General features: G+C 37.2%; 1 protein-coding gene and 1 long non-coding RNA gene across 2 annotated transcripts; one reads left to right on the top strand and one right to left on the bottom strand.

Moving 5' to 3' along the window:
* Window positions 1-1,483: 1,483 nt before the first annotated feature.
* LOC113182920 (uncharacterized) lies at window positions 1,484-4,857 on the bottom strand. Its single transcript, XR_013344355.1, has 2 exons — window positions 4,660-4,857; window positions 1,484-3,212 (listed from the first exon to the last, which is right to left on the bottom strand). It is a non-coding gene; the product is annotated as an uncharacterized LOC113182920 (long non-coding RNA).
* A 166-nt stretch (window positions 4,858-5,023) lies between these two features.
* On the top strand, window positions 5,024-24,487 carry Slc40a1 (solute carrier family 40 member 1). Its single transcript, XM_026389028.2, has 8 exons — window positions 5,024-5,396; window positions 5,897-5,964; window positions 10,074-10,233; window positions 12,528-12,643; window positions 13,887-14,013; window positions 19,815-20,060; window positions 20,868-21,518; window positions 22,963-24,487. Exons 1-8 carry the CDS (start codon window positions 5,354-5,356, stop codon window positions 23,274-23,276), a joined length of 1,725 nt encoding a protein of 574 aa, XP_026244813.2. The 5' UTR covers window positions 5,024-5,353; the 3' UTR covers window positions 23,277-24,487.
* Window positions 24,488-25,722: the final 1,235 nt, after the last annotated feature.

Raw genomic sequence — 25,722 nt, 5'->3', positions numbered from 1 at the left:
TTACAAAATTCAATGGTAATACTTTAAAAATAAAAATGGAAAATCCCCCAAATCTTTAATTTTGAATTAGTCATATCCAAAAATATAAAACTCAGCCTTTTACCAATTATTTAATGTTGTTTTATCTATCGTATATAGAGTTATAAAAGGGGACTGGATATTCAATGAAATTTTCCAACAGCTCCTAGTATTATGTGGTGCCCCATCCTACCAGCTGGATTTTTATTACCCTCCATTATCAAGGATAAATTACTTCCAAGACCCTATTGGTGTCCAAGTCTCTGTAATTTTTAGCCAATAGGGAGAAAAAGATTTAATTATGCTTACTGGTCACCTGTATTGTCCCAAGCTTATTAGATTGTGAAAGGCAGAAAAACAAGCAGAAAGAGCAAGGGTTTGCATTCAGACAATTCTAGATTTGAATCCTAGTACTACCTCTCTCTAGCTGAGTGACCTTGAGTAAGTGGAGATAATAATAGTATTACTTCATAGGGGTGTTGTGAAGATGAAATGAGATAATATCTGATAAATACTTCATTTCATATCTGCCACTCGTGTGGTGCTCCAAATATATGTTGTCTTTTGTTACCTATGTGGCTCGATGCAGATAAGACTAGGATGAAATATTTCTGGAAAATTATTGGGAGAAGCCTTTCTCATTGTACCTTTAGCCTTTTTAAAATGTGGAAATAATCAATTTAGTCAATATTTTTAATTACATCAGAGAAGAAGACTCTGTCTTATTACATTATTGGTTTGTGTGAGCACAAATTCAAAGATCCAAGACTAGGAATATGGTCTAAGGATTTCATGGCTATGAAACTCCATTATCTTTTATTATCTTGCACTCATGTTTGACAGGCTATGATAATTAGGCATTTTATAAAATGTGGTAAAGAAAAAAAATCAGCAGTATGGAACTAAAACACTGAAATAAAAAGAAAGAAACTGCAAAACAGAAGAACAGGTATAATGACCACACCACTAATAGGAGGTCAAGAGAGAGTTGGAAAACAGGGACTCTTTCATTGGACATGTGGATCGTACCCTAAATGAAACATTAAGGAACTCTGAAACTTTTGCTGGTAGCCCAGAATGTAAACTTCCTGAATATAAGCATATGGCCAACTTAGTTGGAATCAGCCTCAAGATACTACTTAGAAACAGTCATTCAGTTGTGGAGTGTCTAAGACAGAAGATTGAAATATGAGACCATATAACAGGAATTCTTTGCTTGAATCTCTAAGAGATCTGAGACCTGCGTGCTTCCCTGTGTGATGGGCTTGCAAGCATCTATGCAACTGAAAAAGGTGCCAAGAAAACCAATCAAAATTACTGAATATCTTATAAACCCATTTGGTTTCAACAGTCCAATGAAGGCAAAGCTAAGTAGTAGTTGGAGACTATGAAAAGGGTATTGATGTACTTGTCTTCTGCTTTTCCTGAAAACAGAACATAAGAGAAGGGACTTTACATTGTAACATGAGATTAGCCAGCAAAAGATTTAATGGCAAAAGTTGAGAGACCAAACATTTATTAAATGAATTTTTTGGTATTTTATGAGAGTATATGGGAGAAAACATAAACCTTAGTTACATGTTTAAATTTCTTGTAAGCGTGATGGACAAAACTTGATTTTTGTCTTCTTTTTTCCTACATTCTCTAATTAAGATCTCCTGAAACCACATGGAAATGGTAAACTTTCCTTTAAGAATATATTTATTTTTTAAAATTAAGGTAAAATTCACATGAAATAAAACCCATCACTTAAGGCATTTTAAAGTATACAATCTAGTGACTTTAGTACATTCACTATTGCACAATTGTCTAGTTTCAGAACATTTTTATTACCTCAGAAGAAGACCTTATACCCAGTAAGTGGTCATTAGCTATTGTGTTGTCTACTCAGTCCCTTACAAAACCTAACTTTCTGTAGCTATGGATTTGGAATGTATTACCTTTGAAATCTTCTGAATTCTGCATCTAATTTTTCAACTGGAAGTAGACTACTATGTGTACTTGTATTTTTTGTGTGTGTGTATGTGTGTATGAGAGAGAGAGAGAGAGAGAGAGAGAGAGAGAGAGAACCAGAGTGAGAGAAAGAATGAGAATGAATTTGTGTAGAGAACCCATGAGAGGAGAGTGTGCTCAGTATTCACGAAAAACTTTTCAAGGTCAAATCTATTTGCAATATTCAAACAACATGAAGACCTAGGAGGACAGACACTTTCCTGGGAACAACCTACAATTAGATGCCTGTAACTTATAGAAGGCATCTGAATTTGAATTTCTCAAGGGTCCAGTCAGTCTTAGGTTATAGAAATGCCAAACAGTTCCAGAATTTTGCCCATAACATCAAGAATGGCTTTTAAATAGAAATGTGGCGGTATAGTTTCTAAGTTAGGGTAAAAAATCCCACACCCAATAGAAGCTCTGTCTTGGAGCTATGCTTTTCCTGTAATATTTGGTGATAACCCTATTACTTTTTTTTTTTCTTCTTCAGAGCAGTGGAGTAGTGATTATTTTTTATTCTGCCTTTGTCCTGGTAAGAACATCAGATACAGCAGAGGAAACTGAGGGTCGAGTAGGGAAAGTGAAAATGCAACTTAAAAATAAAATAATGAAACCCCTTTTATTTCCCAACCATAAATACTTTTTAGCAATTTTAAACTAGAATATACATTTGATTCTAGCTGAACTTTTTAAAAGGTTGGTTAGCCTGTTCACAAACTTTTGAAAATGTTGAAAACAAATTGTAAAATGGACTTTCAGGCATTTTTTTTCTTTTTGAAAATACTTCAGGCTTGCACGGCTTTCTTAGTTATGATTACATCGACAGGAAAGTTGTGTATTTTATGTTGTAGGAAAAATACAAATTACTTTTGGAAGAAATCTTAATATTCAATTAGTCAAATGTTTCTTTAGAAGGAGGAAGAGTCAGTAGGGTCTTGTGATTTATGCAGTGCTTTGTAATCTCCAGCCAAGTCCGGGATTCTGTCATTTTGCGTTTTGCATGTATTTTGAGAGGTTTTATTCCATTTTCATTTTAACTCTTTTTCATTTCATGAGCCCCAACTAATACATTTGATTATTCACACCTCACTGGTTTTGATGTTGCAGATCTCTTCCTGAAGTAGCCTTCCTACTTGCTTCATAGTAGTCTCCTGTATGTTCTTTTCACCATTCTCTCAGCTTTGTCCTCTGGGGATTTTCTAGTGATAATGGAGAACAGAAATTCCACATTACATTTTGAAGTTCATACTGACTCAGCTTCTATTTCCACAAATACTTCTCAGATAATGTTGATGGTAAATAAAATTTTTTTAACCCGCAGAAAGTTGGGTATAGTACAACACTCCTTATGGCATGCAATAATTAATGTAAAGTACTTGGGGGGTTCTTGTTATGGAGGCATCTGTGGCAAATGTGCAAAAAGTATCATTATCCTTTGTGCCTTACTTGAGGACCTATCAACAAATTCATTTCTAATATAAAATCGGCATAACCAGAACGACTTTACCAGTTTCCTCTTTCCTAAGTTCCTCATCTGGATGTACTTTGGTTTACTTCTCAAGGACATATGGATACATGACTTACTCTCCAACTTCAGCAGGCAAGTGAAGGGAGAGAACTTGAAAGTGTGTAAAAGAAAGGAAACTAGGGCTCCAAGAGGGAAAAAGCTGTTAATAGCAGTAAACTGTAAATCCCCTATCTCTAACCTCCAGACCACATCCCAACTGAATCCAGCTGCACCCCGCCCTTAGACCTTTGGGGCTTCTGATTTCGCGTCTTGATACAGGACATATATTTATGAGTGGTTCCCTTCACTAGTAGGTGTTAGTCAGCCGGTCTGCTGGTGTTCCAAGTGTGAAATCTGGTAGGAGTTTCAATGTTTAAGATCACTCCTGGGGTTTTGGCAAGACTGATAAAGGTAAGGTAATCAACAGGCTGGTAAAAGGGGTTTATGCCCTAGGGGTTTTCACACAGCTGGAGCAAACCGAGGTCAACAGAGGCTTACACCTGGTGTTCTTTATAGTCATTCATCTGCCCCTCCAGGAGGTCAACGAAAGACTTTATCAAGACCCGGACATACATCCAAGGACTTAACTGGGATAACCGGTATTCCTGGTAACTGCCTGTCCGATGCTGGGATATTTGGAGGAGAAGAGGAGAAGAGTGGCAGGGTGAGAGAGTGCAGGAGGAGAAGAGAGGATGGTGAAGGGCTTGTTAGGGCTGCTGCCTCCTCGATTTGTCTTCAGACCGGATCTGAGCTGGGGGTAGGTCCGCCACTCTCTGCAGTACTTCACCTTTCCAGGCCTCTCTTTCGCCTCTGAAGAAGGCTGGACTCTGATCTTTGAGCCCCCTTCCTGCCCTTTGATTCTGCTGTTTTGAGGGAAGCCTCGCTAGGCTGTCCTAGGAAGGAAAAACATTCTCTGCCGCCAGGGGCCGGAATGGGAAGGCCAGGAAAGGGACTTCTGTGACAAGGGTTATATTTATTTAGATACCTATATTACAATTTATTTTCTTAAAAATAATTAAACAGAACCTCCCAGCCCCCTCCAGCTTGAGCTTAGCTTTGTGCAATGACCTGCTGGCGGCCTTCCCTTCCCCTGGATGGCCAGGTCGCTAGTGCGCGGAGCCCGTCTCTCCAGCACTTGCCTCTAGGTCTGGGGCAAAACGTCTCCACGCCGCCCCCGCCGTGTCCAGGCACCTGCGTTCTGTTCCCATTCCCACGGCCACCCGGATGCCCTTCTCGCGGTTTCCCAGAGAGCGGGAAAACCTGGCGAGTGGAGCCGGCCGAAGCGGAGGTCCCCGCAGGCTGCGCAGGTGGTTTCTGGCCAGCTGGACACTTGCGCCCCTGTGGGCGACTCCCGGGAAGGACGTGGAGGGCGGCGCGGCTCACGGGGTTGGCGGGAGCTCAGCCTCGGCCGCGGAGACGCCCTGGGGTCCCTGAAGGGGAGGAGGCGGCCCTGAGAGCGGCGAGGGAGCTCCGCCCCCTGCTCCGTATAAGTGCGGAGCCCGGCCTGCGGCGGCGGCGGCGGCGGCGGCGGTGGCTGGAGCTGGCTCAGGGTCTTCACGGCCTGTCGAGCCTCCCACCCGGTTCCATAAGGCTTTGCCTTTCCAACTTCAGCTACAGTGTTAGCTAAGTTTGGAAAGAAGGTTAAACGAAGACCCCCGGACAGTTTTTCTTTTGTTCTTTGCTACAGTAGTCGTTAGGGTCTTTTTGGACCAGGCTGTTGTGTTTTTACCGGTGCTATCTTCAGTTCCTCGCACTCCTGTTAAGCACCTCACCAAGAGCAGCAGCAGCAGCTGGAGCAGTTAAAGACCCAGCAGGAGGAGAGGACCTGGTGTCATGACCAGGGCAAGAGATCAAAACCGCCGGGAAGGATGCTGTGGTGAGTTGTGTTGACCAAGTGAATATGGTGGAAACTCAGGTGGGACTTTGGAGGCAGCAACACCCGCTCAGGTTTTGGAAGAATGTGGCTTTGGTTGTTAATCAAAGTGCTTTGTAAAAGCATCTTTGATTTCTAAACTGATGGGGGTTAAATGAGAAGGCAAATTCAACGTGTGAGAAATGGGACTTGCACACTGGCAGAGGTGGAGTAGGCTGGGCAGTTTGGATTGCCTTGCTTTAAAAAAAAATGAAGTGAAAGAATGTTGAAACAAGAGTTTCTTCACTAACTGTGAAGATAGGCAGTTGTTGACCAACAGGTCGTGCTGAACTTAAGTGAATAATATTAACTAAACTAAATGCATCAGTGAGTAGGCGATTTGATAAATGTACCTGGTTTGTCTCATAAAGTAGTTTCAATATCATGTTTGAATAAAACAGGTAATGCCTTTTACCTAAGCTCAAAAGTATGCTTTTTGTATTCTCTCTTGTGTTTATTTGCAGGATCCTTAGCAAACTACTTGGCCTCAGCAAAATTCCTCCTTTACCTTGGTCATTCTCTCTCTACTTGGGTAAGTAAGAATGTACAGTGATTCTTATAATATAGTTGCACAGTTTCTTGTTTACTTTCATTCCAGCCTGTTGTATTAAGTCCACATACAGTTGTTTGGTCATGCAGCTAAGGAAATAAATCTTCCAAAGACCTGTGTTTTAATTAAAAAGTTGTTTTCATCTAAGGTATTTCCCATGGATGTTAGTAAATGCTATTTAATTATTGTCATATTTCATGTGGATTGTCAGCTATCCAAAGACAGGATTAACAGGTATGGAATACTTACATTATTTATATATTGTATATTGCACTACTAGGCTTGATAAATGGTAGTATCTGCTATGAAGAATGGAAAGATGTCTCGTTCTTTCACATTTTAAAGATATTCTGTTTTTTTCCTTTTGTTAAAATGTAGTTCCAGCATACAGTGCTATGAAAATATAGTGGAATGGTGGAGCAACTGACTTATGCTAATCATAGAATCTTAATTCTAAGATTAATTTAAATTACATTACCTCAAGATTAAATACCTGAGTGACAAAAATTCTGGTCATTAAAGATAACAATCTGTGGTTACATTTCATGTTGGCACTGCAAGCTGTTCCAAAAAGCACCCATCTCCAGTGAAAATCAGCAGTTGATTTACAGTTTTCCCTCTGACTTCCTATGTGGTTTTGGAAGAAATCCCAGTGTTTCTGTTGACCTGGGTTCCTTCATCACTCCCCGTATCCCTGCCTCCCAAAAGAATGATCTCAGAAGGTTATTGGAATTGTGTTTAATGATTGATCATTAGAATCTTTAAAAAAAAAACTTAACAATTATTTGCATGGTTTAAAAGCTATAAACCTGGATATATTCTGTACATGCCTCATAAAGAACAAGAATTTTGAAAGTAAAATTTTAATGTTAATTTATTTTTAAATTGGAAACTTCTCTTGGATCATCTTTAGGACAGGAATGGAAACCATTATATGAGGAAATCTATACCCTATGCCCTTGGGAAGTTATTAAGATAGGTTATTGGCCCTCTAGGAAATTGCAGTTCATAGATGACTCCTATCTTTCCAGATACTTATGCAGGGATGACTCTGCAAATTCATGTAAACAAAGTAGAATTGGTGTGAGTTTGTTTCAATTCCAGTAGCCAGTGAGTCTAAGTAGAAACCTAGTGAAATAAACCTCAGTAGATCTGAACTAATAGTTTACCAATTTAATTCAATAACTATTAAGTATTTTAAGAAAGCAATAAAGGTAATGGAAATAATGTTTGAAATTCTTAGCTTCTGATCTGGACCTAACTCCTAGAGAAACAAAGTGCCTCATTTCCAAATACTGATTAAATTTAAGGTTTATGTGACCTTTGGTTGATAGATTAGATGTCAGATTTGCCAAAAACATTAACAAAGCTGTGGTTCTTCCAGGAGAGTTTCTTGTTGGGATTTTTTAAAAAAGCTTCACATGAGAGGTGGCAGATGCTTGTCCCAACCTTATAGTAAGTTGAGCAAAGGGAGTTCTTGTGAGAAAGTTGGATTAAAAAAATCAGCCACAAACATGTAATGTTTAGTGAATTTAACTTCTCACTGCAAAGGAGTGCAAAAGAGGAACATTAACGCTAAGTAATTCACTTTTTGTGCTTTATCTCTTGTGTGGCACACTGTCTGATGTTATTACAACAAAATGCATATGATTATGTATATGTGTATGCATATCTATCCATTCCCCTGCCAACCCTGCCAAATCATGATTTCCTACACATTGAACATAGGTTCCTTCAAGTAGAAGGTTATCTCAAGTTAGATTTATGTGGGATTGAATATTTTTTTTTATTTCCTGTTTCATTGCTGTATGCCTATGGGTCAATACATTTTGTTCTGTGCTATTCAGAGTACAAAATAGTATAAGAAGCAGACTTTTTAAAAAGGATTTTATGATTAAGTATGGGCTTTAAAAAAAGTAATTATGAAAAAATAGCAGAGTAAGGCAGTGAAAAAGAGGAGCCAGTTGATCACATCATGTCATGTCATTATGCGCTGTCTCCATTTATACCCTAGTGTATCTCCATTTTTCCAGTCCTCACTTCCTGTAAGTCTCACTTCTTTGGCTCACAGGCTCTCAGAAGATTCACAGAAGTTTCTCTATTTCATATAAAATGCCAACTTCCGGCCCCATTCTATGTTATTTTTCCTCAGAGCATTTACCACCATCTGACCTGTGCTCGATTTGTCTTTGGTGTCTGCTCATTGGAATGTGAGCCACATGAAAGCATGACTGTTATTTTTGTGCACTGTTGAAGCTGCAGTGACTGCAGTAGCGTGGGGTACATAGTAGCTGCCCCATATGTATTTAATAAGTGGCTTAATGACCACAGTAATTTATTCTCTGATCCACTGGAGCAGGTAGATATATAAACAAATCATCAAAGTATGATGAGAACATGTGGGAGGGCAGAAAATGGAAGCACAGGATGAATTGGTAGGCTTGAGGGAAGAAGGGGATGGGTGGGTCCTTGGTCAGTGTTTACTTAGACTTTACCCAGTTATGGGTTTTTGTGAGTGTATAATCTGTTGCTTCTTAAAAACTAAACCCTTTGGAAATTGGGGTAACTAGAACAATTTCCACTTCATCCCCTCCGAGGTCCTAATCTTAATTTAATTTTGAGCTGTGGCTCAAAATTTGTTTATGATCTTTTACACCACAGTTTCTCTATCTCTGCTCTGTTGATGTTTAGATCAGAAAATTCTTTCTTGTGGAGGACTGTCTTATGCATTGTAGATGTCAGTGGTATTCCCCCTCTATCTTCCTGCAGTTGTGACAACCAGAATAATTCTGTACATTCACAGAGAGTAAACTCACCCCCAGTTGAGACCTACTGGTCTACAGTGAAATTTATTGTAATTGATTTCTAGCCCATATCAGCCTAAGTTTTGAATGTTTAAGATTGTTGCCTTGGCTTTATTAAATTTTTAAAATAATTTTAATTATTTTAAAATAATCAAATATAATAATTTGCTTCCAGTACATGAAATTTATCATGAGATTGTTGACAGACTTTGGAAATGTCTAGGAATGTAACTACTTTTACATAGGGTCAAATCTGTAAGGAGCTAAGCCTGGGAATTTAGTATCCTGAAGTGATTTTGTGGAATAGGTCATGATAGAATATTGTCCTTCTTTCTGTGAACCCTGGAAGTCAGGTGTGGAGTTAAATTCTCATAATAAAGTTCCTCAAAGATTTCTTATATGTTAATCTGCCTGGTTTGCAAGTTTCTATTAAACTTATGCCACATTTTGTAGCAACAAATTCCAGAATTTCCTATGTACTCTGAACCTGTATAAAAAATATTGTTTTTTCCCCATCTGTATTAAAATGTTAAAATTACTATTTACACATTTATCTGGACGTCTTTGTTTATGTGTGCCAGAATTTGCTCTTACTGATTTTATCTTTCTGATTGCTTGACAGTTTTATGATTCTGAAATAGGGCTGTTTTAAAATGTTAGAGGTAAAGAGTCATCAGAGATCACATAGTCCATTCCTATCATTTTACAAATTGGGGAACTAACTTTTTCTTTTTTTCTTTTTTTTTTAATATTTTTTAGTTGTAGATGGACACAATACCTTTATTTATTTATTTTTATGTGGTGCTGAGGATCTAATCCAGGGCCTTACACATGCTAGGCGAGTGCTCTACCACTGAGCCACAACCCCAGTCCATGACTTTTTCTTAACATTAAATGTTTGTCAGTGTTTATGAACTGTAGTGTAATTTAGTCTGGTTCCACAGCAAACTACTTTATTGCCTCTCAAATCAAAATAGGAAAATCACATGCACACAGAGAACAGTTTCTGTGTCATCTTAGGTCTGGAAACCTCATTTTTCTGGAATAAGAATGTTTTATTAGTATCATGCTGTTTTGAATTTACTTAGTAACTGTGCAGGAATATTTTCCATTGTATCAGGGTGTAAAGTTTTAACATCTGACCAATATTTAATCCATAGAATAATTATTGACTTTGAAGTCTTGTGCTGTAGCCAGAAAATTGACCTTTTGATAAGAAAACAACTCCCTGAATACAATGAATTAGAAACCAAAAATATTTGATCACAACATTTTCTCCTCTTCAAGGGAGATCGGATGTGGCACTTTGCCGTGTCTGTGTTTCTGGTGGAGCTCTATGGAAACAGCCTCCTCTTGACTGCAGTCTACGGGCTGGTGGTGGCAGGATCTGTTCTGGTCCTGGGAGCCATCATTGGTGACTGGGTGGATAAGAACGCCAGACTTAAAGGTGAGTGTCCTTACACAATTAAGCCCCAGTGCCTATGGGATCAGCTCTGAGCTTCTGTAAGAAAGTAAACAACAAACTAAGAGAGAAATCATTGTTATTAATCCACTGAGTACATGCCACACCTAGGGATGGGGGTTCAGCAGCGGCACTTCTAGAGTCAGGGTCCTGGGGCTCCTGCATAAAACTGAGATGCCAGCATTGTTGATCCAAGAGTTTTTTTTTTTTTTTTTTTTTTTTTTGTCTTTTTGGCAGTTCATAAATTTTAGATGTTAATGATTAACACTGTAGCCACTTTCTGGTAAACATGTTAAACATTAAAATTTGCTTAATTCTGGCTTCCTTCCTAACCACAATGTGAACTGTAGTCCTTTTAGTGTGATGTTCCTGGGACAGCTTTAGCATCTGTCGTCTGATTCACTGTGTTTCATCTAAAAGTTTGTGTAAGGGAATTGAAAACTAAATATTGATTCAAGGGAGAAAAGCTGAGTCTGGATAATGAAGCGTATAATTATAATTTTTTAGGGAAAAAGAAGAAATAATGATATATTGACTTTATTATAGGGAATTAGACTAATTTTGTTTTATGCAAGAAAGAGAAAAAGTGACTGAGCAATTTAGTTATTTAGAATATAAAGGCAATGAAGATTATCATTCAGGTAAAATTTTCTTGAATTGCTTAGTTGATAATGCCTGGTCCAGGCCATATCTTTCTTAGACCTTCTCCATGTCTAGGGAATGATTGAGGTATCATTAGTTTCTTTCAGTTCAGGGTGACTACTCCTAGATACCTATACATGTAACAGGATTATCAAATGGTGGGACTTGATGCTACTAGTAAAATGGTCAAGATGAAAATTTTCCTGTTTTGAGAGTATGTAGACCAGAACACATATAGAAAAACAATTCTGTATCCTAAAAACAAAATCCTAGTTATTGACATGATTTTGCATACAAAATAGAATCTTATTATACATAGAACCCTTTAACCTTTTAAATGTTGGGCATTGCAATCATAGGTTGGAAAAGGATGTTGAGTTGGATGAAGACGAATGTGGTGGGATCACAGTCTCCCACTTATTTTATATAATAAACTCATTTATCACCCTTCATAGAAAATTTCCCCTAACGTCTCTAGGTTTAATCATCATTTTTTTTCTCTGTGCTCTCATGAGGCTTTGTTTGTACCTCTGCTTTTGGACTCACATGGTTATAATTACCTGTTCACATATCTTTCTTCTGGTCTGTCAGGTCCTAGAAGCTAAGAATCTCATTCAGGTGACATTTAATCCTGTGCAATGAATGAATGAATGACTTACATGTTGGAATTTTTTTTCAGGCCCTGTTCAGAGAGTAGTTGTTTTGTTTTGACTCTTTGATATGACCTTACAAGCCAGGATGAGCTTTATTGTTCCAAATAAGAACAACTATAATTACACCTTAGATATTTCAAAGTGCTGTCATAAATATTTTATTTGAGCATCATTATGATCCTTTAAAGTAAGGAAGACATATATAACCATCCTCACCTTCTAGACATAGGCATAAGAGACCTTAAATATCCTTGTTGGATCATCTACCCAGTGAATTGCTGAAAAGAGACTACAAGATGTCTTTACCTGCCTTTCTCCAGCACCTTATCTACATAAATGCCTCATTCTAAGATGGTTGACATTTTTTTGTGTGTGGGATGGAAGGTGGAGCCTAGAATTTCACAGCAGTGGCAGATAGCATTACTACGACAAAAAAACTCATTGATGCTTTATTCTTGGCAAATTTTTGTATTTTTTTCCTATTTGTGCATCTCACCTTACCAGGGTAACCCTGCCATGTAGAAGACCGTGGATCATAGATTTTATAACTTCTCTTGACCTCTTTTTTTTTTTTTTTTTCAGTGCAGGGGATTGAACCCTAGCCTTGAACATACTAGACCTCCTTCTTTATAGCCTCCTACATGTTCTTGTTTCAGCTTAAGCAATAAAGGACAGAGAGATGGATCTTATCTATATAATAGTTCTGTTTATTACAGTAAGCTTTCAATAAATAAAATGAAAATATTTTGTAAATGACTTCAACAGAAAAAAATCGTGGGTACTTTTTGTTTGCATATTTCACTGGTCTGTGATCTTCTGGGTTAAATTGGGATAGTTGAGGCAGAATTTTGTTTGGAAACTTTTCCTTTTGTCATATAGTAAATAGGCATATGCATTAATGTAGTGGATTGTTGATGTGTGGATAAAAACAGCCTGATGAAAACATGGTGTTGCAGTGAAAACTCTCTTTCTTCCTCTGTACAGTGGCCCAGACTTCACTGATAGTACAGAATGTTTCAGTCATCCTGTGTGGCATTATCCTGATGATGGTTTTCTTACACAAAAAGGAGCTTCTGACCATGTACCATGGATGGGTCCTTGTAAGTTCTCAATGGGATTCTTTTTTTTTTTTTGGTACTGGGGATTGAACTCGGGGGCATTTGACCATGGAGCCACATCCCCAGCCCTATTTTCTGTTTTATTTAGAGACAGTCTCACTGAGCTGCTTACTGCCTTGCTTTTGCTGAGGCTGGCTTAGTACTCACAATCTTCCTGTCTTAGCCTCCCAAACCTCTGGGATTATAGACGTGTGTCACCACACCTGGCTCAATGAGATTCTTGATGTCTTGAGTATTAGATATCTTGATTCTTGAGTATTAGATATCTGTTAGTGATGAAGATAAAAAATGCTTCAAAGTCAGGGAGTGTCCTTTTTTTTGTTGCAAATTTGACTTTTTAATATTCATCCCGTGTCTACTGTAATGTCCCCTTTTGATTTAGTGTTGTTTTGCCCATAATAGGTACTAAGTATTGTTTGAATTCAAATTACATCCTATTAGTTTTTAATATAATTCAGTTCTCAGTTTTATTCTATCTTACTGTGTACATTATTTGTATTAGATAAGAAATGTTATCCATATGAACATATTAATCAGTCCTATTTGTGTCCCTCCAATAATAATTGTGATTTCTATTTGGAGATATCATCTATATAAGTTCACACACAATGATTTCATGGTAGCTTGATGGAAAAAAGTGAGAGGAATGGGATATGGTGGATAACAATGAACTTGGTGTCACTATTGAAACTTTCTGTATTTATTTGGACTGATAGGATAGAGTTTCAAAGCCAGGCAGGACATTAGAAATCTTCAAGTATATTCCCTTCATTTTGTCAGTGACAAAACTAAGACAAAATAAGTTTGGTTCATTATCCATTATCATTCAGCTATAAAGTTTCAGAACTCTGACAATTAAATATAGGTCTTTTCAATTCCCTTTCAGCATCTTTTTGGTGGAGATGTTTGAGGGAAAACTGTTACCATTTTCTAATAACTTTGTCACCATTCTCTTAGTAGCTAAATCACATAATGTTCATGTGACTATTATATTTTTTACATTATACATATTACAGATGATTATAGATTAGGACAATGTACTCTTTAACTTGACCACTGGTATTTAATTGTTTCATGCACACAAAGTAAAATTTCTTATAAATGAAACTAAAACAAAAATGTATTATTTTGTCAGAAAATTTTAAATTACCATGTATGGTGGGTGAGGTAGGCATTAGTGTAATAAACTGACATTTTACCTCCATTTTTCCTTGTAATTCCTTAGACTTCCTGCTACATCCTGATTATAACTATTGCAAATATTGCAAATTTGGCCAGTACTGCTACTGCAATCACAATTCAAAGGGACTGGATTGTTGTTGTTGCAGGAGAAGACAGAAGCAAATTAGCAGGTAATTTGATTTTCTTTTTTAATCAAATGGGTATATTAGGATTCACTTTAAATCGGTGGAAATAAATAAGACTAGAATCCTTTTTGTTATTGTTCTGTGTATGTTTTAAGATAATAAATTGAAGGTGTAGTTGCTTTTAACTTTATTGTCAAATCTTACTGCTTAGATTTATCTGTTATGGAGGTAATTTAGAGGATAGTTAACTACTCTTTTATTCTTTGCAAACCCGGTAAATGGAAAATCTTTCTTGAACTTTTCCTTTTTCTTTTTAAATTTGGTGAACTGTTTCCAATATTTAATATATATAACAATGAGAATTTGACATGTTATTTTTACCAGTCATATCTGTGGATGTTATCACTGGTAGTAAGGATCATATCATGGATATTATTTTTCTCCACATGAAACGGAAACAACTTAGTTATAGGAGAGACTCTAGAAGTTAGTTTCTTCTATTTTAAAGTTGCAATCTGTAACTTTCATTACATTATGTAGGATGTAATGGGGCTGCTGTCAAAAAGTGAAACAATATTGGACAGAACACACTTTTTAAGACCTGACAGTCCTATTCCATTGGAAACATACGAGTGGCTAAATAAAGATCACGGAGTACTCACAAAGCAGTGTGTCCTCTCACAACAACATCGCCTGGGCTTGGAATGCCTTCCTTACTTAATATTCTCTTTCTTCCTCCCATACAAGACAGACACAGATTGAATTGATAATTACACATGGTAGAGGAGGAAGGGTACACCTGCCTACTAGTTAGATCAGCTGAATCAACTCTGCTGGTCATTAAGATAATAAGTATCACAAACACATTGCCTAACCATCCTGACAGACAAGAAAACCATTCCTGATGACTTAAGTGGCTTTTTTCAGGACACAGAAGGCAAGATTCATGTGCCGGGATTAGCAAGCAGCTTTGTTTGATGGGACCTTGTGATTAAAAATAAGGGGGAAAAAAAAAAAAGGATGTGGTGACTGAAAGAGAACAGAGTCTGTGGAGGTCTAGAAGAAGAATTTGCTCGAATCATCACTTGTGGTAACAATATTATAATCTAGATAGAAAAGCACAGTGATTTCAGAAGATGGTACCTGCACACTAGGACGAGTATAGTAAGAATGAGTCTGCACAGCAGGGAATTCTCCTTGACTTTTCTTTCTGTGATGATTCATAAAAGGGAATAGTTCCTCATCTCTTTTTGTCACATTGACCTAGAAGATAAGGCTAGGCCCTTTATTTTTTCTCTTTTTCACATGTTCTTTAAGCATGTAAAATATGTTCCATATTATAAAATTCAAGATATTTTTAAAATCCCATTTATTTTTAGAATATATTTTGGGAGAAGGTTGCCTTGTAAATGATTTTTTTTTTTTTGCCTATCTGAATTTCTTAACTAATTTTGACTCTCTGAATTGTATTAAAGAAACTAAAGTCTATTAAAGAGAAAGTGACTCAGCATCTTTAACTCGTCCTACTACATATACATGAAAAACAAAATAAAAAAAATTTTCACAAAGTTATGTGGGTCTTTCTCACTAGGAAGTGATGTTCCAGAACAAAGACAAAAATATGACTGGCAATTTCTCATCTGTCCCTCTTTATATATATGACTATTGCAGGGTTGAAGAATCTAGGCCAAACAGTCTATTTTCTAGCCTTCAGGAGTTTCTTATTAGGCAGACTTAAAGGAGAACAGAGAAAAAGGAGGTGGGTAAAAGAAAAATAGAACAAAGATGGGAGAAGGTGGAGTGCTTTGGGGACTGTAGCTGCTGCTTGATCCTGTGAGGCTGTGTCTACATGGATACACCTGCTCCAATCAGGAATAATTTATGTGTATATGAAAATATAGCCTAAGTTTTGAAGTTGTTGGCAAAGATCCGGCACTGGGCTGGGAGGCTTTACCTGTGTGCAAGTTGTATCATCAAAGGTAAAGAATAGGAGAAACCATCTAGTTTAGAAAGCTACAGAAGGGGTGTTGTTTTTCACACGCATGTCTGTTAGCTAAGGTGCTTACCAGGTACTCGATTTAGAGTTTGATTAAAACATTCTCTTGTGCCACACAGTCTATCTAACCTGTTTGAAATTCACTCCTTTTCCCAGACATTTTACTCCATCCATTGCCTTATTTTCTTCCCTGTTCCCTTGTGGATTTCTCTTTATTAATATCTTCTAAGGTTTTCCTTACCAACCATAAAGGAACATGTGCTGATTAGCTTGGATCAGGTATGGCTGTCAGATAAATACTATATGTGAATGCATGTGATTTCATATATGAGATAGACATCATGCTAGCAGCTATTTGCTTAGCAAATTCTTTCTTAAAAATATTCTTCTATGAGATGTAATATAGCCTTTATAATAATTTAATTTATAATTTAAATAGTTATTTTCATTATAATGGCATGTTCTGTGCCACAGCTGTACTACAAAACAACTAAATTGGAACCAAATGAGCACACATATTTATGTTTGTATAAGAATGAATATAATTCTGTAAAGAGCATAGGTTTGTGCATTTAGAAAATGAATTCTTTTTCTAGGCGATTACCAATGAAATGATTAGGTCTTCATTTTATTTAAATTGTTATTTAATTTACTTAGCTTCAGAAAAACAAAAGCTGTTTTTATCACTACATATGTTCTGACACCTAAGCATTATTGATTGCCTAAGTATCATGTAAAAGATAGGAATTAGTAATAATGGGATGCTCCTGGAACATGGGGAACAGAGGTAGTGAAAAGAGTAACATAATTTAAACCAAAATAATTTGCTTGTTGCTGTAATGGAGCTTTAAGATCCAACCATATATTTTCTTCAGTTACTGATATTTTGGGTTCACTCATTGAGTCATTTGGGTCAAGCCCACACTTCTCTGTTGGCATATGCATCCGAAACTTGCTAGTGGGGGCAGGTGGAAGATAGTGAAGCCTCTGCAAAAACTGTCATGAGTGAGATTAATGAATGCTGCCTTTGCCTTTCAAGTGAAAGGTGTAGTATGCCAAAGTTCTCCTGTTATCATGTAAGCGTTATATACTCATAGGACTAATCAGAAACTAATTAAAGACCAGAAAGAACTAAAGAAGGAATAAAGGCAATTTTCTGTTAATGTTCTTAGTCACAGATGCTTTTTCCACAGTGACCCAAAGGATTGTAAAAGACTTACCTTGTTAATTTTCACTCTGCTCTCTGAGATAGGGAATGAGAAAGCAGGTGATTGTCTTAACCTCCTGTTCTTTATTCATCTTGTTCTCTACTTTGACATGACAATGCATTCCTGTCGTCTTCCCTTCTATAACCTCCATCTTAAGCATCTGTATCTTGAATTACCAACTCTTACCTTTGTAGTTTGCTCTTTCTCTACCCCACCCCTAACAATCCTCCAACCTCTTGTCACTTACAAGTCACTAATTCCACTTTCTTTTCACTGTTCGTGACCTCTGTCTTGTCTGCCTTTCTCACCCAGTTTAAATTCCGAGGTCAGTCATTCATGATTGTATGATCACCTCCTGGGTAGACCCTCAATTCTCTTGGCCCCTCTCTTTCTGTCCCTTTCATTCTAGAAGAAGCTGGTTAAGTTCAGCTCTCCACACTAGAACATGACTGGAGAAAAACACATGACCTTGCTCAGTGTTCTCACTTGAAGTTCTTAAACAGAGGATTGAAGTCGATCCTTTCATGCTGTTAGACGATCACACCATTTTCTCTGGTCCCTTCCTTCTCCCATTTTCCTAGAGGACTATTTCTAATTTTCTCCCTTATCCTCACACATTCACGACCTTTTCCCCCTTTCTTACACTGACTGATGATCTTGCTTTGTATTTTGCCCATGCGATGTAAGAAATGAGAAGACGGCCCCCGAGTGCTTCCGTTATCATTTCTCTCTTCCTACCTGTAACTGAAGCCAAGTAGGTGACTCCACTCTTGCTACCATTGATGGATTATCTGTGACCCTATCTGAGACCAGCTCTTCCACTTAGGCAGTAGATTCAGATCCCTTCCCTTCTCATCTACTGTATCATTTCAGCACTTGAACATGCTCTGATTTTCTTCTTAAAAGCCAGTCTTTACCACACTTCCTCCTTTGCCAGTCCATTTGTTTCTTTCTATTTTCAGCAAACTTATCAAAGCATCTTGTTTCTAATTCCTTTCTTTGGTCAGAATCTTGCATTCCCATTGTAATTCCCATTGTAATTCCAGGGCATGAGATGCATTGAAAATATAATAATAAAAGTGGTGTCTCCTGGAGTTGGCACTAGTCTCTTATCATAACTGTAATCAAGCACTTGCCCTTCCTGCTCCACTGTGTTTGAGGTCCCTGATATTTTTCTTGTGACCAATCTAGTGTTTCCTCTGAGTGCTCATCTTCCTTGCCCTATCAGCAGCACTTAATTTCTCTCTCCACTTCACAACACTGTCACCATTGGCTTCTAAGACACCATGCTTGCTTGTTTTTTTTTTTTTTTCCTCTTTGCTATTTCCTTCTCACCTTCCTGCTCTCTACACATGGGTGTGCCCAGACATGGTCAGAACAAACTGATGACTTGCAAATATGGCTCATATTTCTTGCCTATGACTCCAGCCTGACATATTTAACTGTCTGCCTCTTGATATGGCCTTTTGAATATTAGTAGGCCTATCAAAATCAGCACCCCCAAAACCAAACACTGGGTTTTATTCCTCTGAAATCTTGTTTCTCAGCCAATGGCAGCTCAGAAAAAAACAAAACTTTGTGTTATCCTTGATTCCTCTCATTCTCTCACAATGCATATCTAATCTGTTAGCAAGTTCTCCTGATTCTACCTTTAGAGCATACACTGTATCTTTTCCCCACATTTTCACTACTAATCATCTTGCTCTACCCTTACATCATCTCCCACATGGGGCCTTGCCTCTGCTCTTGTCTACCACCTCTCTCACTTTATAGTCTTTGCCTAACACAGCGCCAAAATAAACCTTTAAAAATATGTCAGATTATGTCTCTCTCTATGTTTAAAATCTTCCAAAGGGCCTCTGACTCAAAGGAAAAGTCAAAGTCCATATAATTTCCATTGGTCTGTACATGATTGTATCTGTCTCCCCTCACCCTCTGACCTCATCTCTCCTGCCCCAGCTCTGATGAACTCTTTCCTAGACTGCTAACACTCTGGGCCTACTCCTTCTGTCCTAGGACATGTAATTCCTTGGGTCTGGAATGTTCTTTTCCCTGATATCTCATGGCTCACTCTTTTGCTTCCTTTAAGTCTTTTTTCAGCAGTTCCTTCCTTTAAGTCTTTTTTCAGCAATTCCTTCCCTGATATTGCCTTATTTAATACTTTTCCCTCAATGACCTTTTTCTGCCCTCTCACTACAGTATTTAATGGACATCTGACTTGTGCCATGTTTGTATGTGCTTATTGATTTATTGTTTTTCTTTTCCTATGAGAAGGCAAACTTCATGAAAACTAGTAAAGATAATACTAGTTTTCTTTATGGTATTGAGAGTGGTGCCTAGCTTATGACAGGCATTTAATAAATATGTGTTGAATAAATGAATATAGTCACTATTAGATTTATTTTAAAAGCTGATGTTGGACTAATTCTAAACTTCCAAGGGGATCACATTTCTTGAGGCAATTTTAATGTGAAAAAAAAAAAACAACTGTTTTCCTAGCAAATAGTTTGCTCACAGAGTGCTTTTAGAAACTTGCATTTTAGAAATCTATGCTCTTGGTTTTGACCACTATATCATGTAAATGGCCAGTATTTCATTGATGAGTTTGAACTCTTGCCCGCCTCTTCCACCTGCTCCTGTAGATATGAATGCCACCATTCGAAGGATTGACCAGCTGACCAATATCTTGGCTCCCATGGCTGTTGGCCAGATTATGACATTCGGCTCCCCAGTCATCGGCTGTGGTTTTATTTCTGGGTGGAATTTGGTATCTATGTGTGTGGAGTACTTTCTGCTCTGGAAGGTTTACCAGAAAACCCCTGCTCTAGCTGTGAAAGCTGCTCTTAAAGTAGAGGAAGCTGAATTGAAACAGCTGAATTTACAAAAAGGTAAGATGAACACAATGACCATCCTTTATTCTCATGTTCAGACTTTAAATGCTGGCAAGAATCAAAACTATTTTGGCTTGTATAAGATTTCATTCCCAGTAAAGGCCTGAATGAGGTTAAATATATGACTTAGGTAGATGAGGCCAAAATAAGACTTTTTTAAGGTTCCAGGGAACAACTCTGGTTTGAAACTGAAGGATCCCTAGCCCTGTCTCTTTATGTGAGTGGTAGGCACAGAGGGATAATAAGTTGAGGGGTGGCTGTGCAAAAAAGAGGCATAGAAATGGGAAGAGAGTGAGAAAAAAAAATTCTTTAGCGTCATTGAAGAGAGGAGTTCATGGCCTTTGGAAGGAGTTCACGGTCAGTGGAAGGCAGTGAAAGGGAGTGAGGTCAGTGGAAGGGAGTGAGGATGTAAAGGGCATTTCCCAAGGGCAGGGGGAAGTTGGGCTACAGGTAAATGGAATCTAAACAGGGCCCTAGAAAATAAGATGCTGAATTTTCCCAGAAAGTTTTTTTTTAATATATTTTATCCAATGAATTTTCCTGCTATTTACTTTGGTGAGAGTATAATTTCTACAAGAAAGAGAGAAAGAAAAAAGAGATCAATATTACTTTATTTAACAAAAAAATGGTAATTGGAAATTGTTACATGGCTGGAATTCTTAGATTATTAGTAAAAGAAAATATATACTTTAATGCAGTAATCAAGGTAACACACAGGAAGAGAATAAGAGAAGAAACAAAATGCTAAGATAATTTTTTTACCCCCATTCCCTCCCCCCAAATTATGATATTTTTTATTAACAGATACTGAGCCAAAACCCCTGGAGGGAACTCATCTAATGGGTGAGAAAGACCCCAACATCCGTGAGCTTGAATGTGAGCAAGAGCCCACCTGTGCCTCCCAGATGGCTGAGCCCTTCCGCACCTTCCGAGATGGATGGGTCTCCTACTACAACCAGCCTGTGTTTCTGGCTGGCATGGGTCTTGCCTTTCTTTATATGACTGTTCTGGGCTTCGATTGTATCACTACAGGGTACGCCTACACTCAGGGGCTGAGTGGCTCCATCCTCAGTATTTTGATGGGAGCATCAGCTATTACTGGAATAATGGGAACCGTGGCTTTTACTTGGCTACGTCGAAAATGTGGTCTGGTTCGGACTGGCCTGATCTCAGGATTGGCACAGCTTTCCTGTTTGATTTTGTGTGTGATCTCCGTGTTTATGCCTGGGAGCCCCTTGGATTTGTCTGTTTCTCCCTTTGAAGATATCCGTTCTAGGTTCACACAAGGAGAGCCATTGTCCACAACTACAAAAATACCTGAAACCATCTTTACAACTGAAATGCACACATCAAACAGGTCTGATACTGCTAATACTATCCAAGAGATGAGCGGGAGGTCTGTGCCCATAATCTCTGTCAGTCTGCTGTTTGCAGGCGTCATTGCTGCTAGAATCGGTAAGAAGTTTCTTTGTATATGTTAATGAATTCAAAGTATATTTTTGGAAAGTTGGTACAGAGATTCACCAAAGATGTGAAATATTTCCTGGGTGTTAATTTTAGCAAAATCAACTGTCTTTAAACATGAAATTTTTATTTTATAGTTTAAAAGGTTATATTTGTATGTGTGCATGTATGTATACATACTTAACACATGTCCAGGACTTAAAATGTTTTTCTTAAAGAGTATGTATATATTTTTTTTTTGGTGCTAGGATTAAACCGAGGACCATGTGTGTGTTAGGAAAGTGCTATGCCATTGAGCTACAGATCCTACTTGTAGCCTCTAAGAATTACTCTTTATTTTATTTTAATTTTTTTGTGGTACTGGAGATCAGGACCTTCTGAATGCTAAAACAAATATTTTTTCTCTGAACTACACCCCCACAACCCTTAAGAATTACTCTTTAAATGTAATTTAATTTTAAAAAAATATTACTATAATAATTATACTATCTTCTAGTAATTTAGAATTTTTATATTGTTATAAGTCTACCAAAAGAACTATAACTTAGAGAATATTTCTTTAGGATAGCATAAAAAATACTCTGTTTTTTTTTTAAATTTTAGTTGTAGATGTACACAATACCTTTATTTATATTTATTTATTTATTTTTATGTAGTGCTGAGGATTAAACCCCATACCTCACATGTGCTAGGCAAGTGCTCTACCGCTGAGCTACAACCCCAGTCCAAGATAGTGTTTTGTTTTGTTTTTTAAGATAGGGTAGTTATTAAAAATAATCCTGATGAATATTTATTATATACTTTGCCATACAAATGTATTTTATAACTCTGGAAGGAAACATAATGTAAAGACTTTTTACAGAGTATAGTTTAAGTAATCATTAATAGAGTACTGATGAATAACTGAATTTATTCTTGAAATGAAGCCATATTTATCTTGTGACACAAAGTAGTTCATTAATTTATCAAAGACATTAATATTCCAGCAAGACAGCTTTATTGTAAGGGCCATGGAACCCAGGCAGTAAATGTAACAATGGTTTAAAGTTTCCTTGCCCTTTAACCATGATAATGTCTTAGGTTCTTTTAAGTTGTAAAAATACTGGTACTTATAGGGTTTATGTCATTTATTTCAGAGTTTTACTTTTGTAGTACAAATAATCACAGACAAACAGAATTAAGAAGCTTGAAGATTATATTTATTTTTGTCTGATAGCTATAAAAATAATTTCTTGAAGCCATGAATAAACCAATATTTATTAATGAGAAGAAATTCCTTAAGGCAAGGCTATGATTAATACTATATATATGAGTCAACTTAAAGAAAGTAGAACTAAAATGTGTACTTTGCACATGTTCACAGAATTTTATTTATAAATCGGAACTGTATTACTACAAATTAATTCATTCATTAAAAATATCTTTTGTTATATAGGTCTTTGGTCCTTTGATTTAACTGTGACACAGTTGCTGCAAGAAAACGTAATTGAATCTGAAAGAGGCATAATAAATGGTGTACAGAACTCCATGAACTATCTTCTTGATCTTCTGCATTTCATCATGGTCATCCTGGCTCCAAATCCTGAAGCTTTTGGCTTGCTCGTATTGATTTCAGTCTCCTTTGTGGCAATGGGCCACATTATGTATTTCCGATTTGCCCAGAAAACTCTGGGCAACCAGCTCTTTGTTTGTGGTCCTGAAGAAAAAGAAGTTACAGATGAAAACCAAGCTAATGCATCTGTTGTGTAAGACAGTTATCATTGCTATCCCTGTTACTAGAGTGCATAGAGCACATGTGCTATTTTGTACCGCAGAATTCCAATAAATGCCTGGGTGTATCTCTCTGGTTTTACCACAGCTGTACCTTGAAGTCTAAGAGCTATTTAAGAAACCTAAGTCAGCAAAAATGGGCTGGTTCATTTCCCTTTCATTTAGACATGGAGAAAAATTGAAAAAGAAAAAGCTAGTTGAAGTGTGGGGAGATAATACTAAAACTCCTCTTATGAGTAGATAGAATTTTACAAAAAAAGAGTAGTTAATCATGTGAATTAAGTTATTCTTTGGGAGGTATTTATTTTCTGGATTTGAATTCAGATAAATCAGTTTTCCCTAAAATTCACTCGTGTTTGAGTCTGGCCAAATTACATTTTTTAAATCTTACTTCTCAGTTATAGTTTAAAAACAAGCTCTTTTCCAAGTATGAAGATAACCAGTATTATCCTTATTGATCCTTCTGGTCTTAAGGGATTTAATGTATGTGGAAAACTGAAAACTTAATACTTAACTAGAATTTTCTAATAAGCTTAATGGTTTAATTTTGGAGAGCACCTTTGTCTTTTTATTATCAGGGCAAAATACTGTATTAAGCATAGGTAGCTTTTCATAAAATGACTGTCATGTAAGCTGCAGGTAGAAGCATAGCTGCAAAGTAGATTTATAATGCAGTGACAAAGACTTTACATATGTCAATAGGTTAGCCATAGAAACTAGAAGCTGAAAGGGTGAGATCCTAATTTCACGCCGCTATCATGAATGACATCACTTATCTATGAGAGAGTAAGCCCTCAGCCTGGTTAGTTACATGTAGAAAGAGGGACCTCACTTAGACAGGTTTTATTTTAGAAATTATTTGATTTACTTTTTTATACACTCAGAATATTTTTACTTTTACTGTTTTATGCCCAGAAGTTCTATTTACATTGTCTCAAGCAAGAATGTTCATAAGCATTTCCCTTTCAAATATGTTTGAAAAGAATAGAGGAAAAAAATGTTTGTATGTATTTTTAAAAACTGTTTTACAAGTCAGTTCTCAGCATGTCTGTACCAACATGGTACTTTGCCTTAACCTTTTATGCACTTTTATGGAGACTGCAATACGTTGCTATGAGCACTTTCTTTTTTCTTGAGGTTTAATCTTTTTCTTCATCTTTCTACAGTATGACATGATTTACTATGTTGTAAAATCTTTGTAAAATATTTCTATATAAAAACATTTATAAGTCTTAATTTCTTACTGAATTGTGTCCTCCAGTCATTTACTATTGCTTTTGTTATAGAACATCTGTTTTGGATAATGTGTTTTTCTTTATAAAGAGCTACAGTTTCATAATTCTCATCTCTAGTTCGTGGTGGCCTGGAGAAAAGTGCAATAAACATGGGGCCCATCATGCATTCTTTGACCTTGAATAAGTCACACTAAGCTCTCAAGTTCCATTTCCCTTTATATAAATTAGTGATGATACTATAAACACAACTTCCCTGATTGAATCAAATAAGAGAAGTCATGTGGAAGCATGTTTTGAAATCTAAGTCAAATGGTATTACTAGAGGTTGGACCTAGGCAATGAGTCTGATACTCCAGTGAGAAGATAGACATTTCTCTGCCCGCCCCCCCCCCGCCCCAAAATTGGAAGTTTGGAAACTTTTGGCACATCTCTGTTAACTACTGATCTGATCATGGCATCCGCTCAGACTGTAGATGCCTCTGCTTGGTTTTGCAGTGACCTTGAACAGGCTCTCTGCTTCCTCCCACAGGGGTTGAGCTGGGTTTGGAGGTCTGTCCTGAGTTCTCACAGCTGAAACTAAAGGCCTGTGACTTTGTAACATGAATAGAACCATATTAGCAAGAAAAGGTTTCAGCTCTGAATGTCAGCATTTTGCCAGACTATGGGCCTACAGGGAGAAGCCCTGTGTAAGAGGAAGGAGCATGGAGTTGGTAAGGCAATAGGTATTTTTATAGTGGCTACTTTAATTTTTGCAGGCTACTGCTCAGAGCAGGAAGAGAAGGGAAGTAGAGAAAACTCACTGCTGGTCTAGAGAGGCTTTGCTATCTACTGCCCCAGGGCTTAGAAATAGGGCAGGGGTAGGTGGCTCGTGTGCTCGGAGTGGGGGACTACCTCTGGGTGTACTTTTAAATAGGGAGTCAAATATGTACCAGGTCCATTAGAAAACAAAGGAAAGAAGTGAATTAGAAATAGGAAAATATTATTTAGTATGCAATGACACTTTCAAAAGCATCCCTCATATTAGTTCCCTCTTAAAAGCAGTTTGATTCTTTTTTATTTTTATTTTTTCATTTTCTTTTTGTTCCATGCAGGCTTCTCATCGTGGTTATTAATTTGGTTCTTTCAGCATACTCTTTTTTGTTTGCTATATTAAACACAGGAGAGTAATCTTCATTTTCAAAGACATATGC

This window comes from Urocitellus parryii, chromosome 1, assembly GCF_045843805.1.
Source record: "Urocitellus parryii isolate mUroPar1 chromosome 1, mUroPar1.hap1, whole genome shotgun sequence".
Taxonomy (NCBI): Eukaryota; Metazoa; Chordata; class Mammalia; order Rodentia; family Sciuridae; genus Urocitellus; species Urocitellus parryii.
This window is presented reverse-complemented; position numbering and strand designations above follow the sequence as displayed.

Coding starts and splice junctions, on each gene's coding strand:
- Slc40a1 (XM_026389028.2), top strand. CDS start 5,354: ATGACCAGGGCAAGAGATCAAAACCGCCGGGAAGGATGCTGTG. Junction 5,965..10,073: donor GTCATTCTCTCTCTACTTGG/GTAAGTAAGAAT, acceptor CTCCTCTTCAAG/GGAGATCGGATGTGGCACTT. Junction 10,234..12,527: donor TAAGAACGCCAGACTTAAAG/GTGAGTGTCCTT, acceptor TCCTCTGTACAG/TGGCCCAGACTTCACTGATA.